Below are 18,949 nucleotides of genomic sequence, written 5' to 3'. Positions count from 1 at the left end.
CACAAGGACGCACAGAGGAACCTGCGAACTAACACAACACACAGGGAAAATAAAGGACACTCCCTGCCAACCACCTACCAACACCCCCCGCCCCTCTCCCTCTCTTCTTCTAGCTGACCTTTGACCTTATCTGTGGAGAGGTTGGGACAAGTGGAAGGAATGGAATGCTCAGTGGACGTTCAACATTAGGTCAGTATAGGGAGAGAGAGCGAGGGGCCAGCCGAGTAAATGCACAACTAGGTCGCTACCGCACATTAACCTGCTCCACCGAAGGATACGTTTCAACAACAGTCACTGAAACTGAACTGAAAACACATGATCACCTATCAATATAGTTGCTGATTGTTTTTCTGTCGATCTGCTAATCGATTAAGCTCTGATTCTCTAGCTGTGAGCAGCTCCTCCATTTCCTTTGTGCATTGCATTGTTGGAGTATAATGTCCCCCATTACTTTCATTAAAAGCACATTAGGAAAAGTTCATGTAATACCGCAAGCAAAACCTGTTTCCACATACAGACACAAGACTTTAAAGTTACGACCGTATCCTTTAAATCTGGGATTAAAACACTGTTGGTTTTCTTTAAAAGGTAAAACTGACCACCTACACTGACCATTAACTGACTAACAGATGTTAAAACTGCATAAACCTGTCAAAGCTAACATTTATATTCAATAATAAACACAGGAGTCTTCTGTTCCAAACGTTCAATATGTTAAACTGTGGGATGAAGCTGCCAAAACGAGTGTGGGACGAACCCAACGACACTGAAAGGCTACACCGAGGGGTAACGAGTTAAAACCAAGAGCAGTGATTCACGTCAAGGACAGGAAGCAGGACTGCTGGCCATCTTGGATTCTTATAGTGAGTGTCGAGGCGTAAACAATGACCTTAGGATGTGAGAGAGAGCGTCATGGGAAAGTCTGTTAAGAAGAAGGAAGGCAGAGCATTGGTTTAATTTGGTCGTAAATAGCGGGTTGAGTTACGGGGGGGGGGGGGGGGGGGGCGGCCCCATTTTCACTTTCTTTTTGTGTTCTTTCTATTGACAAGGTTATGGTGCTGAAAGAATGAGGGTTTACAAACAGCATGCTACTCTTTTATTGCAATATATTGGCATTTCTTTACTTCTCAACATCTACCTCTCTATTTTCTTTCAGGTTTTCTCAGTCCACTTTTGCCGTGGAACATCTTGTGAGACGGACGGACGCCAGAACATTTCTTTAAACTCCGTCTCGACAGAACGGGCCATGGAACCTGTTTTGTTGTGACCTCTACATCCAACTCTCAAGGCGACCCTCGGTCAGCCTTGAGAGTCATAACGCCTTAAATCATTTCCAGAGACTCATAATTGTCATCTTCGACCGATGCTATCTGCAGACCTCCAACGAAAAAGGTCAGTCCACGACCGTTTCTCTAGGTCTGTAGAGAGGTCAGACGTCCTCCAGGTGTTTGACCTCGACAGTACCCTCTTCGCAGCGACATGTCTTGGCCTCAGTTTTACCTTTCTATCTTAAGGTCGTCCACGGTCACTTCAGCCAGCTGAAGCGACCCTTACCTTGCATTAGCTTCACCTGTCCACCTATTTTTTTTTTTTTCTTTATCCTTTCTAGATCCGTGGCTGTGGATCAAGTCTGGACAAGAGTTCCTCTTCTTCAGAGAGAACCCAAGACTGACAGCTGAAAAATTCACGGTGCTTAAACAAATTACGGTGCTTTTGAAAGAATGCTGGCTAATTTAGGTCTTTTGTTCACAAAATAATAGCCCTTTAAACAGCCAGAGACTGTCACTTTCAATAACTGTCTAAAGGTAGGTGTCATTTTCCAGCTGCTGGACTCCAGCTCATTTTGGGATTTCAGCTCAAAGAAAAATCCATATTTCTTGATGCTTCCGCCACAAGATTTACTCCCTCTTATCTGACTGGTCAAAAGGTGAGTCCATGGTCACTTCCCAGTGCGCTCCCATAAACCCAGAGGTGACTCCAGCACCTGCATCAGCCGTCTCTCCTCTTATCAGCTACAACCCAAAGAAAAAAAAAAAAAAAAAACCACACTTCCAAGTCAATAAACAGATGACAGGAGGACCTCTGATAAGGTCAGTAAATGTCCCGACAGGCTATTTGCCTTTATGACGTGCCGTGTGTACGATTCAAATCCGCGAACGCATGTGTGCTCTTGTCTCTCTGACAAATTCCTGAAGGTAACACGTAACGTTATGTAATTTAAGTCCTGCCCTTTTAACAGCGACCCTTGTGTGCAACATTAGTTACAAACCACGCAGCCTAACCTGCTGTCGCTATGTCACCTCTGACCTCCGGCTCCGACTCTGACCCCTGACAGCTTTTTTTCAGTGACCCTGGGAATTAGGTTCCCACACAGAGGGATTTGTGGGTATTGTAGTCATTTAAAAATATTCAATTCATCTACTAAACAAGCGACCGTTTGTTTTGGGGAAAAGCAAAATGAAGTAGAGGGAAAGAGACGCTGTGAAGTGTCTACGAGGGGTTTCAGTGATCCACATTGCGGGATAACTAGTTGTAGGTCACAAATAACTAGACGGTGAAGTGTCAAGTGATGCTTCGTGACTCATGTGAGAATATACTCCAGAGTACACAAAACATCTTTGAGACTAAACACCAACTCCAGTGGCCTCTTACTCACTAAAAGTAGTGAGACATTAAAAAATAGACAAAAAATACAACTGTGTTTTCAGCTTGAATCACCAATAGCTGCTTCACTGAGTTCAAGTGAGAATACGGGAGAGGGTGGCGGGAGGGTGATGGCGAAGAGGAAGAGAGGGAAAGAACGGGGGGTGTGGAGAGGAAAGAGAGGTGCAGACAGGTGTGCGACCTCTTCAAGGAGCTGGAGGGCAGCGGGGGGGGGAGGAGGAGGAGGAGGTGGTGGTCGAGGGAGGAGGGGCGGGGAGTGTAGTAGCTATGGCGATGACATGGAATGTTCATGTCGCCCCTGGCAACGGTTCATTAGCTATTAGCTCTCACAGGCTGATGGGTCCTAGGCCCAGACCTGTCCCCCTGCTGTCTGTCACGGATTCCAATGGATCCTAAATGTCATCGGGAATGCCGGTGGGATCGGGAATGCCTGAACATTCCTGAAGGAAGAGCTGCGGCGCTCGCACGCCCGTCGTTCGAGGAAAAGGAACCTCGAGGTGCTGAAATGTCAGCAGCTTCTCAGTAACACTTCACTTCGTCAAGTCAAAAACAGACTAATTTAAACTAATCCAATTGCCAACTTTTAAAAATATGTCGTACCTGAATGACTCAAAACCGAACAGGACAGAATCTGATTTTTCCAACCAATGACTCTGGTGGTTTCCGTACTGTGGCAAATAGATCTTTACTCTGAGGTCCATAAACAGACTTTTTCAATGAAAAATAGTCTAATTGACAGCAAAAGGTTGGGCCAGGTTAGGTTAGTTACATAAACCCTGATGGACACCCCCAGTGTTGATTATTTTCTGCATGGATTTCACCTACTATTTGTTCCTTCACTCATGTATGTGCTTCGTCCATAGGGGCATGAAAAGCTTCATCAAATGTCCTGTTTTGTCCGATACCATTTGAGAAGCTGGATCTGCCGAAAAACATCATTTAAAATGATCGATTTATTATCAAAATAGTTGCAGATTCATCGACCAATCGTTGCAGCTTTTACGCGGTTGACATCACTTCTATCTTAACTAAGCTGCAGAAGGTTTCGAGGCTCTGTCTGAAGGTCAACATCGCCATGAAGAGATTTTCTTTACTATAGGAGCAGAGGTTGTTTTGAAATATGCAGTTAATAAGCTTATGCTGTGTACAAAATATTGCAAATACCTGTTCGTTCCATTACACAGGCTGAAAGGGGTAAATGTGCTGCATGTAGAAGTTATCACCCCTCCCTGACGTCATTGTTTAAAAGGTGTTTCAGGCGTGACAAAGACAAATATGAAGTTGGCAAAAAAAAAAAAAAAAAAAAAAGGATTTGTAAACCTCCAGTTGACCTCAAGTGTACAAAAGGAGTGAAAGTTACACTTGGGGGCAGGAAAACTTGTCCTTGCAGAGGGAGTGTGAGTGAAAAATGTTGGCACTATGAAACCTCTCTCACAGTACACACAAGTGCTAAAACACTCCTGCCACTCAAACTCGGTATCACCTCATCTTCTCCCCTGCAGAAACGACGAGCAACACCATGTCTTTCAGTTTGTTTGGCCCTGCAGGTTTCAATCCCTTTAGGTTGGGCTTATCGACTGTGTGTGTGTGTGTGTGTGTGTGTGTGTGTGTGTGTGTGTTCAAACAGCAAGCCCCCCCACCCCCAAGCCATTAATCTTCAAGTGATGTCAAATAGCTAATAAGGTTTAAAAAGATTTGCGACAGTTTCCGTTCAGTGAAGCAACCCAGTCATATGAGATAAAGGGAGACGTGACATGAGGCATGCAAAGCGCTGTGAAATTAAAAAACACACCGTACTTCATGCCATGCAACTGTAATGGAAGTGATCCAGTCGTCCATTTGCTACAGTAAATGTCAAATGAAGATATGTCGAAATGTCGAATCGCTCACCGTCAATCACACGTTCAGCTGAGAGCCGTGTACACGGCGACCTGCTGAGCAAAGTATGGCATCGTGTCACTGCTTGAGGTGCGCATACCTATGGGCCGCTGTGAGGGCTTGCCAACTGCAACAAGCTGACAAGATATACGGTACATCGCCAGAGGGGCAATAAATGTCTTCTCTGTTAACCTAATCAGGTAAGAGAAAACGCTCTCTTTGGTATGTTTGTTCTCACCGTCCCATCCTCAGCTCAGTTCATCATCTCTTAACTTTCAGTGGAAATAACTCATTCGTATCTTTTTTAGTTTGATTGTACTTTTTCTGGAGCATTTGAAGTCAGTCTCTTCACTTCCTGACCTACTTTTGGAGCTGAGTTTCAGTCTGATATTTGATATCATAACTTTACAGAGTGTGAAATTACATTGGCCAAGGTATTAAAGAATTCTGGGTCAGACTTGTACAAAGTACAAATGGTCTAAAATGTGTGAAAATTAACCAAATTGGAGCTGAAACAATCACTCAATTGATGGTTTAGTCAGTCAACAGATAAAGAACTAGCAACTATGTTTAACAATTAATAATTAAAGTCACTTTTCAAGCAAAAAATTCCAAATATTCCCTGGAATGATCTTCTTTATGTGTAAGTAAATTCAAGCTTTTCTCTCTTTTATATGATTTTAAACTGAATCTCTTTGGATTTTTGACTTTTGGTCGAACAATACAAGGAATGATGGTTGGAAAGCTAATCAGCGAATCAATAACTTTTACTGCGAGTGATGTAACTTTGCTCAAATGAATATTATCTAATGCAAACACGGCAGAAAGGTGTAAATGATAGTGAAGTCATGAGAAAAAAAAAAAAAAGACTTCTCATAAGTAGTGTGTTTGTACTTTTTTCTGTCCCACACATTCACACACTCACACTCTCGCACACTGACCATTCACAGAAATAATGAAACCTCGCCTCATCCTCTTCCACTTGGCTCACACACACACACACACACACACACACACACACACACACACACACACACACACACACACACACACACACACACGGCTGAAGCTGCTCTCTGGCCAGCTAGTGAGTGAGTGAGTGAGTGAGTGAGCTATTTTAGGAACAAGAGGAGCCGGCTAAATAAATATGTGAGGGAGGGGGGGGGCAACTGCACTCTGTTGACAAACACACTGACCCCAGTTACGTGACACCTACAGCTTAGAGCACAAAAAGATGAAGTTCCTACAGCACTGAGAGCTACTTCGGAACGAGGAGAGGTATTAGCAGTTGTTTCTACTGCAGATTAATGCGATAAGACTAAATGTGAGATTTTAAAAAACGCAGTTGGCACAATGATCATCTGTCCCCCCTCATTAGTGGCCATTTGGGGCCACGGTGGGCAACAGGGAACGGAGCCAGAGCACTAGCTGAGGCCCTTCACTCCATAATGAATAGAGTTAAAGCTAAGTGCACAGGGCTCAGGGTGAAGTTGAAGGGAACGGTGCCAGGTGGTGCTAAGCTGCAGGGCTCTTCAGTCAGCGGCGCTACAATGAATACTACGCCGCAGAGTGAAGATGGCCGACCTCTGTTAACTGGTTATGTTTTCGAGGTTACAAAACGACAGCAGTTTTCTGAGGTTCATTTCTGAGTTTCATTTCTGACTATTTATTACTGTACTTAAACTGTATTCTTTGCCTATTCATTCTTTGTACAGAAAGTCATTTTTAAATCCTATTTTTGGTCAAATTCTGCCTATTTTTTATCTCATTTTCAACAAAAGCATATGAATTTATCAAATTTCAAACATTTTACTGCAAAACTTTCATATTTTACACATAAATGTACTTTTAAATGTTATTTAAATGCATTTCTATACCTGACATTGGCGCTTTTAATTGCCTCTGTGTTTAAAAGCTGCAATATATACATTTTTCACTCCTAATTATATTTTAAAAAAATATTTCTTACACTGTGAAAAGCTAATAAAAGCTACTGTCAAGCTTTGCTGACCTTCTTCAGCTCTTTGAACAGGTTAATCAGACAGTGCTTTGAGGAGACTGGGCACAGAAACAGATAAAAAGAGCCCTTTGTTACATGTGACGGTATTGGTACACCTGCCAAAAGTTGCCTTACGCTTGCTTACGGTCTCTCAGCCAAGTATGAGGTATGAGTTAGCGCAGGAGAAACTGGGCCAGGGTTTGCGAGGAAGAGCAGGAGCGGGTGAAGGCAGCGAGCTAAGGTTGTTTTATGGGCGCGTGCCAGAGGACAGAGCGACCCAGTCCCTGAAAATATCCCCTCCGAGGCCTTTACCAGCGGCCACTACTCCCTCGTAAACAAGATTCTGCATCGCTGTGGGAGATCCGCTCAAGGAATACCTTGAAGAGGGATGCACATGTTCACTGAAGCTACAGGACCAGAGACCAAGATTTGAGACTTTTATTGATGAAATACTGACAAGATGAAAAAGCTGGTGCTGGAGTTAGAATCTAAAAGACTGACTGCTGCTCATCAGCGCCGTCACAGATGATGAATGGTGCTGGTGGGGGTTCAACTACAGGGAGTGGGTGATTGCTTCACACTCGGCTACAAAGCAGAGTAAATTACACCTGACTGATGTGGTATTTTTCCCTCTGGACAGGCCTAGAAGACAAATTGGGAAGTCCTTCTGATTTATGACCATTCGCAAGACCACGCTGATTGACAAAGGTTACTCTGTGCTGAGTGAAGAAAAACAACTCTTCGGCTTGACCACCCCGATAGGATCTTTGTGGGTCGCTGTAAATCCACAGAGGGTGTCTGTTTATGTGACGCTAAAATATGAGAAACACCAAACATGACACAACACACCGAACACCTGTGTATTTGCTTCTAATATCTGCAAACCTGCAGGAGAAACTAGAAAGTTTCACAATTTCACTCAATAGCTTTTCTTTTCCACCCCTCTCTGTCCACCCTATTGCATTTGACTCCATCTTTCCACAAGAAATTGCTTTCCAGTAAAATAACATGCACTAACGAGATATAAAAACATTTGATGGCAACATGGCGGAACAGTATTTTGCAAGTAGCAACTTATCTTGTGGTCAGACAAGAAGCCAGCTGTATAAAAATGTGTTTTAAGGTATTAAATCTACAAGTTATTGCCTTCATAGATGTGTCTGCTCATACAGCAATAAGCTGTGGCACTTCCATAGCCGCAGGCTGTGTTTTCCTCAGAGCTCTGGCATCATTAACTTTGGCAGCTGCTTCACTGAAGTTATGACTAAAAAAGGAGGAAGCGAGACAAACACAAACAAGCTGGCATCACGGGCAAGAAATCCAATAAAGAAGGAACCCGATGTGCCCAAGTTATGTCATTTATAAGAAATTCAGGGAGGGAGATAGGGAGTTACCTCGCTGCCTGGATTACCTGGCTGGCACAGACGAGGGAGTGAAGGATGAGTGTGAGACAAAGAGGTGGAAAAACAGAGCGGAGGTATCCGTAATTACAGGGACAGGCAGAGACACAGTGAGGCGGTAATAGCACACAATAACTGACACATCTGATGTGCCAATGATAGTGTTCCTATCACAGCGGGACATTAGGCTGCAGCCTGGGGTTACCTCGGCACGGATACCGTAACCATGGATACGGGCCCGGGGAGGCGGGAAACTCGCCCTGATGTCAACTACGAAAAAAATGAGCAAAAAATAAAACGTGAAAAATTTTGTTTTCCAAAAGTACTCCTGCGAAAAATGAAGGTAGTTCACCACATTGTCCCCACCCTTGAATGAAAAACCATGTATCTCACAAATGTGGTGACGATGAAAAACAAAAAGAATTTAAATTTCACTGGAGTAGCTAAAAATGCAAAGTCACACAGCTGATGACTACAGTATAGTCATAGCAACAGGGTGCTAGGATCTAGAAAATCTAATTTTTAAGACAATAAAAAATGGTTGATTTCACTCATTTTGAAGCCAGTGATGTCATTTGTTTCTTCCACAAACATGGCCGCCATAGTTTGTCTTCTATTCTTAAAAATCTGCTAACATCAAAAGCTAACATTTCGTTGCTGTTCTAGTTTTGATGTCACGACTGCAAAAGTACAAAAAAGTGATGCCATTATATGTCTCAAAAGCTAACTAGCTAACTAGCTAACTAGCTAGCTTGCTAACTCTTTTTCTAAGCTAGCAAGTGAAAGGAAAGCAAAGAAAGACAAAACATACTTCAGTGCCTCTGTAGGATTAGACAAACAGAGCTTTCGCCAAGCAGAGTTTAAGTTAACACTGCCTTGCTAAAGGTAAAGTTAAACAGGATATAAAAACTGCAGTGCACACATTTGTTTTGGTTTGGTTTACATTAGCTGCAGGGCAGATACATCAAGCTGCCACAAAGTGGGCAAATATCTTCACCTGCGCCTTTCCTACCCACAACAATGACATTAATGGGGACTCGGGTATGTAATTAACGTCTCGATTAAAGAACATTGATGATAATTAGAAAACCACTCAGCCACATACACGCACACCTTGTCCCAACAGGGTCGGCTGTTCAGACCAACACCACACAGTAAACTGACAAACAAAAGAAGATGTGTTCCCCTCTGCACAGGCATGCATATGATAATTGCAGTGAAGAGGCAAAATGTTTGACTTAAAGGGCTGATGTCGGCGTCTAATGCCAAAGTAATGATGTTGCAGAGGGGAAAAGTGGAGCATCAAAGGAAAGCAGGAATTGAACCTGTCAGGCTTCCTGACTTCAAAACAAATGGAAAGTCCTCAGAGGGGTTAAGTTGCCATGGTTTGTTTTAAAATTGGCATCAAGGTTTCTGTGGTTGGAAAATCACAATGAACCTGGCTCAAAGAAATGACACAAAAAAACTGAAACCTTGGACGCTGATTAGTGGGAATCACAGGTAACTAATAAACACGAAAAATAGTGGATGAATTGATTAGTCAACTGACGGAAACTGGATGATTGCCAGAAACAGAAAGAATCTGAAACTATTATAATCATGCAGTTGTTTAAAGTAGTTTTCTCAAAGCAATTTATATACCCAACTGTTGTATTTGCAGTTTGTAGATGAGCTAACAATGCTAACATAGCATTTTTATAACCACTGAGGTACAATGTACAATTATTTCACCTCAAAACTTTGACTCATAGAAGCACTAATAGATTTTTTTTGGTAACAACATTAGTATTCATTTCATATCTGTCCACCTCAAGAATTAAACTCGATATTCACACTCTTTATAGCTCAATTTTGGTCTCCACCAACTCCGGAGGCATATATCTGTCTCTCTTTAGCTGCCAAATGTTGCCAAATTTGTCCAAATTTAACACAGACATGAGGGGCTTTTAGGAGTGGAAGGGGCAACATTGAGGTGTCACAACAAGTGGGGAGTTTGAAAGGGACAAAATACACAAAATGAAGAAAGAAAAAGGACAGAAAAATGAAAGCCAGAGGAGAAAACCCAACAAATGAGGAGAAGTAGATTGGAGGTCTAATCCCTCTGAAGTGCAAACAGCCCTGAGGGGAGCGATGGCATTAAGGAGAAGGGACCGGGCACGTCGAACAAGCTAAGACAGCACTCCCACCGAGCATCCAACCAGCCAAACACTTCCCCACCTCAGCTCCTCTCTGACAAACCTAAAGACCTTCATAAGCACACCGTCCCCCCCCCCCCCCCCCCCCCCCCCCCCAAAGGCCTGCAGATATAGAATAACCCCCCCTCCGTTCCCTCTCTTCTCATGTCCTTCTCCCTCTAAATCTTCTGTGTTTTCGCGAGTGGCCGAAAAAGCAAAACACAAAAAGTGCGACGGACAAATCTGGAGAGCGGGGCGATGGAATGCGAAGCCGTCGGCGCAGTCACGAACCCCCGCTGCCTTTGTGCTCGGGCGACCTCTGACCTCTGGAGTTCACCGCGACCAATCGGGGGACAAACTGACAGCGTGCGGTTCGTCCGAAGAGAAGGTGGGGGTCTGATGTGTGAAAGTGGCCGTGCCAAGGCTCGGCAGATGGAAGCTGATGATGTGGTGACATGTGGCGAGACGGCTAAGAGTCTCTAAACAGCTGCCAAGACTCACACAGATCTCAATCACAGGTCTGATACAAGACCCTCAAAGTCACTGAGGAAAACAATACGAGAGAGTCAAATAAAGAGGAAAAGCAGATGACAAGTCAATCATCTTTAGAAGCTAAATCACTTCATCAGACGATCGATACACGGGGTCGTATCAATCCTTCCGCACGAGATGCTACACCGAACATAAGACTTTTCATGCCTTTTAACTGGAGCTGTCACAATATCAGATTTTCACTACATGATTATCACAACCAGAAGAGAGAGAGTCTGTGACCCTGACTGTACAAAAACGAACAGAAAGATCAGTTACACCTAAAGGACAGAGAAAAGGCAACCAGATGAGGTGATAAACAAAAGATCCACACAGCCTAACATCTGCCACCACCATATTATCAAATGTCTATCGGTAACACAATCACTACAACCCTTGGATGGATGGATGGATGGATGGATGGATGAATGGATGGATGGATGAATGGATGGAAACACTGTTATCAATCAGAGTCCAACATCCAGATAAGAAGAAGTGAAAGGAAGGGCAGAAAGCAGCATCTGTCAACAGATGTTACGCCAACCCTCCTCTGTCACTCTATTGTTTTTGGATGCGTTCACAAACGTCTAATTGTTCTCAAGCATTACAAAGATTGCGTAACATTCCTCAGAGCCAGAGCCCCAGACAGGCCTGTGCAAGGCACCCGACTAATTATCATGAAGGTAAGTGTCATTCATGAGGACGGCTTTGTTTTAAGATGGAAAGCTCATAATGCTACTGTAACAGACTGAGGTACTAAATGTGTAATTCCTCAACCAACAAACAAGGAAACATGGAAGAATGAGGTGCGATGAATGTTTGATTATAAGCTGATATACTGCGGTAAACTTTCCAACATATAATACATCTAAAAGTATCTCAACCTAAATCAGCAAATGTCAGATTTTGCCACTGCCATCTTTGGGGATTGGACTCTTGGTTTGGACACCAAGCAATTTAAAGGTGTGACTTCGAGCTGAAGGAAATTGGGATGGGCATTTTTCATCATTTTCTCATGGTTTAAATAATAAATAAATAAATTAAGCAATTGATTAAAGTAATTGAGAAGCAAATCAATCATTAGCTGCAGTCCTAATAAGATGCTGAAAGGCATGCAAATCTGTTGAAGCCTCGTCCAAATGGGTGGCTGCTTCTAGAGAGTCACAGTTAGAGAATCTGAAAGAAGTCTCCCTACAGCTACTTTCGGACTCCCTGTGGTGCGTTCAAGTCTTCCAGGTGTATTTAACTGCAGTGCATTTACCCTGAACGTCTCTTTCTGCATAACTGATATTTGGTTGCACACATGGGAGTCCCCTGTCTTAGCTTTCTTTAGTCTACACTGCTGTGGCAATAAATAGCCCCAAAGCCAGTGTGCCCTCTCACATAGCTCGGCGAGGGTATTTCCCCAAGGAAAACCAAGCTCAAGTTGTCTTTCATCCCACCTGCACTGCTAACGTACACAAACACAAGAGCGACATAGGTTTTTATGGGGATGCGGAAACATGCATCGGTGCATGCGAGCACCACACAGGTAGCAGAGCTTTAAGTGTGGGCGTGGGAGTGGAACAGCAGGGGCTTTTCAACGGTATGTTAAACCTAGTATGTGTGGTTTACAGGTTTCCTAATGCACTTTACTGACAAAGTATTTCAGCCTTCCTTGGTCGGTAAAAGTCGGGTCAAACTGGAGGGGGGAAAAAAAGCATGAGAGTAAGCAGGGACGAAATTGAATGAACGGTAGCGGCCTTTTATCTATCACATTTCAAAACTACTTCAGAACCTTTTCATAAACTCGACTAATCTCCTCCTGACCCAGATCATCAGCGATGACTCTTGATTTCAGGCAAAAGCCTTCGGGGAATGTGAACCACCGTTCAGTTGCTGCCATCGCTTAACATCCAGGAACATGCTGATATTTAAACCAACACCCCTGAAATATTTATTACCTGACAGTTCAGTCATAAATCATGTTTAATTAGGCTTGACAGCTTTCTCTGCGCTACAATCATGTGGTCAATTTATTTTTTTTTGCTTGTCACCTTCTTTTTTTTTTTTCTCTCAGGGCAAAAATTGAAAGAGTAACGCTTAATTGTGTTTTCTGAAACTTTATTTTCTAAGTCTTGTTATTGTTCATTTGTTGTCTTTTCTGGGCTTTATGATCATGTTAGAACAAGTTAGCTAACAGGAGCTCTAAAAACCTGCATTTTTATGGTTACATGAAGTGTGACAAAACTAAACTGACGTTATTTCTGCCCTGAAGGGAACATTTTTTAACCAACTCTCCGCTGTGCAACAGGGGGAGTTACAGAAATGAAGAAAATGAAGAAAATCCAGCAGCTAAGAAAAGGTGAAACTTTTAGCAGATGCGGAATATGCACGGCATGAATCAGAAGCACCTAAATACAACATCAACTAACAATTACTTTTATTATGAATTAATCTGCCAAACATGTTCTTGATGAATCTGTTCCATTTTGGATATAAAATGTCAAGAAAAATATGTAAATAATTATCTTAGCCCAAAGCACTATTCCACAAATTGCTTGTTTTATCCAAACAACCATCAAAAACCTAAACAAATTCAATTATGTGACAAAGAAAAGCAGTAAATCTTCACATACGGACAGGCAGGAGAAGTTAATGTTTGTATTTTTGTTTTAAAATTGATTAAAATGAATAATGGGTTATTAAACTATTTTGCAATTAATGGTCAGTTTGATTAATCGACCAATCCTCTCAGCTCCTTCGCTGCATCTAAAGAAATACTAAGAGCAAGAAAGACAGAAAGGAATGGGCTGTGACACCACATGGAGGCTGGAGAGGTTGTGGGGACGACTGCTCACAAATCACACCATAAATCAGCCTGTAATGAATTGTCTGACTTGTGGAAGCAGCGGGGGCAAAAAGTGATAGGAAAGAGGGTTGTGAGGGGGGAATAATGTAACCACAAATCAAGCAGTGATCAAGTCGCCTCACTTAGCGTTTCTGGAATGTTTCAGCCTATAGCACCTGCGGGGAGTGGGAGATAGTCCGACAAGTCCTGCCAAGCTGTGGAGGAATTCAACGGGGGGGGTGGGGGGGGGAGTAATATCGCCTCGATTCATGGTTTGTGTCCACAGATACAATGAAGTTGCATTAAACGACGGTACCAGTGGCATCTTTTAGTCCAAATTACTACAAATTACAGTTGAAACAATTAGTTAATCAACTGAACAGAAAATCCACCAATGACTAGTTTGACAGTCAATCAATAGCTTCTGTAATTTTTCAAGCATAAATGTCAAAAATGAAATCTGATGATTTGATGCTTTTTTTAATGTTATACATGATACTTCACTTTGGGCTATGGGAAATTGTAATGATAACTTTCCACTGTGCTCTGACTGTTGTAACCAAAAGGATTCAATCAGTTTAACCTCTAGCCTCTACTTTACATCACAACAACTGACACAAATTAATGTGGACTCATTTGAGGTTTAGACTTCTCAAATGAGTTCTGGGGGCCAGCTATTGATCATATTGTCAAAACAATAAATGTGTGGAACAGTAAGAAAAACACACCCAAACATCTAAAACTGTATTACACCATTCAACAATGGCTTAAACTTGCAAAATAAACTTGTTGTGGTCCTTTAAGGTTTGAATAATCAAACTTAAATTTGCAAATAGATCCATTCCTGCAACATATCCGAGAGGCCAAACCTCTTCAAAGTTTTCTTACTAGAAAATGTAAAGAGTGTAATGTAATGTAAAAACTGCCCAGGTTGTACAGAATCATTTGGTCCAACTTCTGACTCCCTCCTCTCCTTCCCGTCACGCCTCCTCCCCTCTCCTCACCATTCCTCCTCACCTGAGTGTGATGTTTTCCCTGTGCCAACAGCTGTGTCAGCCCTTACAGTAACTCTGGGTAAGCTCCTACAGATGCTCTTTCTGTATGTTCACTGAAGCATTTTTCTCAAAAATGACATTGCAGCATCACAAATCTGGAATCAGGCTAAAAAGACAGGGATACCTAAAAGAATTGTGGTGGTACGGGTTTGTGGTTGAGTACTAGAGATATAAATAAGGCTGAGTAATCCATAAAGATGCACATTTCCAAGTTTACTGTAGTTTAATGTGGCTCGATACACATTTGTGTCTTTAGCTCTTTAGCTTGTAGCTAACACTGCTGGCTTTAGCATCATGACTAGCCAGCAAACTAGCAAACTAAACTAATGCTAACACACTGACTCCTACCCAAAACCAACGTTAGCTTCTTCTAGACATGCTAAGCAGACGGTAAACAGTAGCTAACACATACTGTGGTTAGCTAGCTAACAAGCTGAACACAAAACTAAACAATTTTTGTCCAAAATGGCAAAACCACATCTTTCCATTTCAGCGGCCAAGGCTGTGTTATAGATTTGGAGAAGAACATTTTTGAAAGAAACATTAAGGAGCTATTTGTAAGTTTAGCTATTGCTACATAGCTAACGTTAGCATCAACAACTGTTTACTTACCAGTCTAGAAGAATAATACTTAATCTCTTTACTCACCAAGAGCTGCCTCCAGTGGTGGAAAGTTGACTCTTGTTTTGCCTCTATTTCTACCATTCATTTTCTTCTACTAAAGTTAGCATGCTATCCAGCTAACCCCTGTCCCTCTTGTCACTTTCCAACACAGAGTCACTGTAGTGTTCAGTCTACCCTGAAGAAGTAGAGCTGCTCAGATACAAAAGGTTATAATACGTTAACATCTTATATTGTGAATGCAGCAATGGCTGAAGCTCTTGGTAAGGCTGGTTAAGTAAACAGCTGCTAATGCTAACGCCGCTCCTTGTTTTTGTACTTGTTTTCCTTACGCTATCCCCTCATGCTAAAATGGAAACTCATTAGAATATACAATCTGTCTGTCGAAATACTAAACATATTATAATAGACGATTTCTACAGCACTTATGAAGATAGAGGCCTATGACACTTTAAAATGGTGTCTGTATAAAGGTTTATAAAAGAAAGAGTCATAAGCAAACTTTTATTTTGATTTGGTTGCACGTTATGCTTCCTGCAAAGCCATCACTGTTTCATCTAGGATGCTACGCTATTTCCAGTGAGAGATAACCAAGTGGGTCTGTGTTTAGTCTCATCTGCCGATACTGATAAATAAAACTATTCGTCTGGTGTCAGTGTACAGCAGCACAGAAAGGTAATGAACTTTATAATCTGGTCCGGCCCGAAAACACACACTAACTCTGGGCTGGGCCGCTGCCGCACCACGGTGACAACCAAAGACACGGTTACCAAGGTTACAACGACCCCGACCACCCAATGAACTCATCTGTCACGCACTCAACCAAACACGCATATCCATCCACTCAGCCACCCACACGCGCACAACACAGGACAACGGGGAGGTGGGGAAGTGGGTGGAGGAGTCAATTCAAAGTCAATGCAGCTCCATCAGCTGAGTCCCATTGAGACGCAGGAAGCTTTTTGATGCCAATTCGCTTTAATGTTCCCAGTCAGCATCTCTGTCACAGCTGATGACGACCTCACTAGCATTTCCTGTCACTCAGCTGGTGAAGCAAGGCACTGACGCTGGCAGGGTTAATGGTTCAATTCCCTCTGCTAAGGCTTTTGGAAGGATTACAGTTGATTTTGTGCTTGAAAAATTGCATCCAACAAATATCCTGCACCGTCACACCATCAACTGCACTGTAGTAACTCTTCTCTTCTTCTGTTGTACATTTAGCTGCTGCTGCATGCTTCTTGTTTTTTACACTTCTGTGCCATATTGCTCCTTGCTTTCTTGTTCATTCAGTCATCAATGTCATGTGAAAACCATGTATCTCTAAAATGCTAACTTTTCATGTGCTGCTGCAGGAAACACGGTCCTGTTTTCAGCCTCTTTTTTCCCCCATAATCCAATTGGTTTTTAAACGCTTGTGGGTAAACTTTCAAATAACCATAATATACTGAGGAATAATATAAAATAAAAAAGGTTTAAAGAGTGAAATCTGCAAATGTATTGAACTAGCACTGCAGTACATGTGTCCCTCAGCTGAGGAATACTTGTATAGGTGTGGCTTCTTGCCCTAATAAATCTCCATATCCTAAATATTCAGCAGGGCGGGGTTTGGAGTGCAAATGACTGAGCGGGCCCACTCAAATATGAGCTGCCTTTTCACTCCCTCAGGCCACACATAAATACAGACATATCAGCCAAAGCTTTAGAAGAAAAACAAAAAAACATTATCCGGATAGTTAGAAGACATCTGGAATTTTAATTTCCGATCAAAATGGAGGGAAACATCTGACTGGAGTGTCCTTAAAGTTTTGTACAGTGACAAAAAAAAATAATTCAGAGTTGTGTGTCTCCTCATGCGGCAGGCTGCAGACACCCACAACGTGACGCATGGAGGAGTTAAACCCATGAAAAAGACCGGTGCAGGGTGCAGGGTGTCTGCTCTGGACATCATGGGAATGAAAGTCGCTTTGCAGACACATCAGCATGTAATTTAAGCAACAAGAGGCTGCTGCTGTTTCAAACTGAGTGGCTTTCAGGCACAGTGAGCTCCCCATTTACTCGTATTAGACCAAGCTGCTGATTCACATGAACCATTTACGTGCATGAAAAGTGTCTTCTCCAGCAATTAGACGGTCACAATGCATAACAACACATTTAAAAAAAAAAAAAAAAAAAACTTTCAGCTTGGTAGTTTGCATCCACGCTATAAATAAACCGAGTGAAGAGCCGTGCACTTCACCTGAAGGAGGGTAATAGTAAACAAATGGGACTTACTCCGTGCGCAGATCCCACCGCCAAGGCGACTGCTACGACACAAATCCTGCCAAGAAAATAAACATTTTCGTTAGTGTGTTTTTCTCCAGCAGGTAAACTGCGCCGGATTTGGCCTCATATGCAGCCCAGAGCCGCAGCGGGAGCTTCCCGAACCCGAAAATTAAACTTTGGAGAAATCAGATTTTTAAGAGGAGGGGGGGGGGGAATGCTTACAGGAATTTCATTTTTTGATCCGACTGGCAGAGAGGGAACCGTAGGTCGAGACTCGATCCCCCTTGTCTTCACCAGCAAAGCACTTCAAACGCGCACATCGACAGCTCCAAAAAAAAACCCCGTCATCTACCCGGAGACACACACAGGGAAAGAAGGAGATAAAGTAGTCCCACCGCCACACACACACAAACCTCCACTGTCAACACACACACACACACACACACCTCCGAGTATTAAAACACAACCCCTTCGCTTTCTGGGTGATTTTCTTTTCATAATATGAGAGCTTATCCAACTCACCAAAGTTGCAGCGGTGAAGTCGCTGCTGCGCTCTCCGGGCTGTTGCGCTTCAACTCAGCAGCGCAACACAGCAGAAGGGGAGGAGGGGCCAACACATGTCATTCATGCCTCCGTACCTTTGGCTATACAGCAGCAGGTTTTTAGCCATGCACACAGACACCAGAACCTCTGCTCACTGCTCGGTTCCTGCAGAGGAGACACATGCAGTCCCGAGCAGTGTTGAGTCTCCAATCCCAGTTTTCATCCATGAAAAGTAAAAATAAATAAATAAAGAAATTATTCACTGTAAATAACTTTATGTTCATAATACTCAATTATGATACACTTCCTTTACTGATTTTCATGTGAAATCAATATAAAATCAATAAAAAGTGAATGTAAAGAAATTTTGTGCAACATTAGCACCAATATAATCAATAAATGAATCCTGCCAATCTCTATAGAGACTAAACAATAACTTTTATTTAATCTGCATGATATTTATGTGGGATGTCATGAGTTTACAATGAAAGTTTTTCCTCTGAGGTCACAAACATGGCTACTGCAAGTCATCTTGGCTTTGTGTTGTGGGGGTCATGTCTATTTTAAGTAAATAAAATTAAAAAGCTTTGCCTGAACTATACTCTGTCCTGATCTCCACTCTGAACATGGCGCAGACACTGAGTTACTCAAGTTGCAAACAGGCCTCTTTTAGCTCGTTAATGTTCTATTTTAGTTCAACACGACCAGAGTGAGGCTTCACCGCTGTTAATCACAACAGGTTCATTCTTCTGATGAGAGATTTTAGCTAAAATGACGCTCATGTTGCTGCTCCAGCTGCATGTGGATTCTTAGACGAAGGCAAACTGTCATCTCCCCGTAGCTCGTTTCCAAGGATCCTACCTGGGGCCTCTTTAGTTTCGCACCTTGTCATATAATTTGCAAAACAGGAGAAAACTTTGCACATCTACTTAGTGACTCAGGTGCGTAGGAAGAGGTTGAGTGGATCCAAAGTGGCAATCAAAAAAATACTG

The 18,949-nt window shown here is 42.6% G+C and overlaps 1 protein-coding gene across 3 annotated transcripts in view; it reads right to left on the bottom strand.

The window, feature by feature from the left end:
* The window catches only part of col4a6 (collagen, type IV, alpha 6), a 110,690-nt gene extending 92,689 nt beyond the window's left edge, over positions 1 to 18,001 (bottom strand). For all 3 annotated transcript variants that reach the window (XM_056369253.1, XM_056369255.1, XM_056369254.1), the window contains exons 1-3: positions 17,937 to 18,001; positions 17,637 to 17,762; positions 17,424 to 17,469 (exon numbers count right to left, since the gene is read on the bottom strand). In XM_056369253.1, the coding sequence (XP_056225228.1) occupies positions 17,424 to 17,469; positions 17,637 to 17,647 (57 nt within the window). In that variant the 5' untranslated portion in view covers positions 17,648 to 17,762; positions 17,937 to 18,001. The remainder of the gene's footprint in view (positions 1 to 17,423; positions 17,470 to 17,636; positions 17,763 to 17,936) is intronic.
* Between the last annotated feature and the right edge of the window lie 948 nt (positions 18,002 to 18,949).

Source organism: Seriola aureovittata, chromosome 23 (genome assembly GCF_021018895.1).
Source record: "Seriola aureovittata isolate HTS-2021-v1 ecotype China chromosome 23, ASM2101889v1, whole genome shotgun sequence".
NCBI lineage: Eukaryota > Metazoa > Chordata > Actinopteri > Carangiformes > Carangidae > Seriola > Seriola aureovittata.
This window is presented reverse-complemented; position numbering and strand designations above follow the sequence as displayed.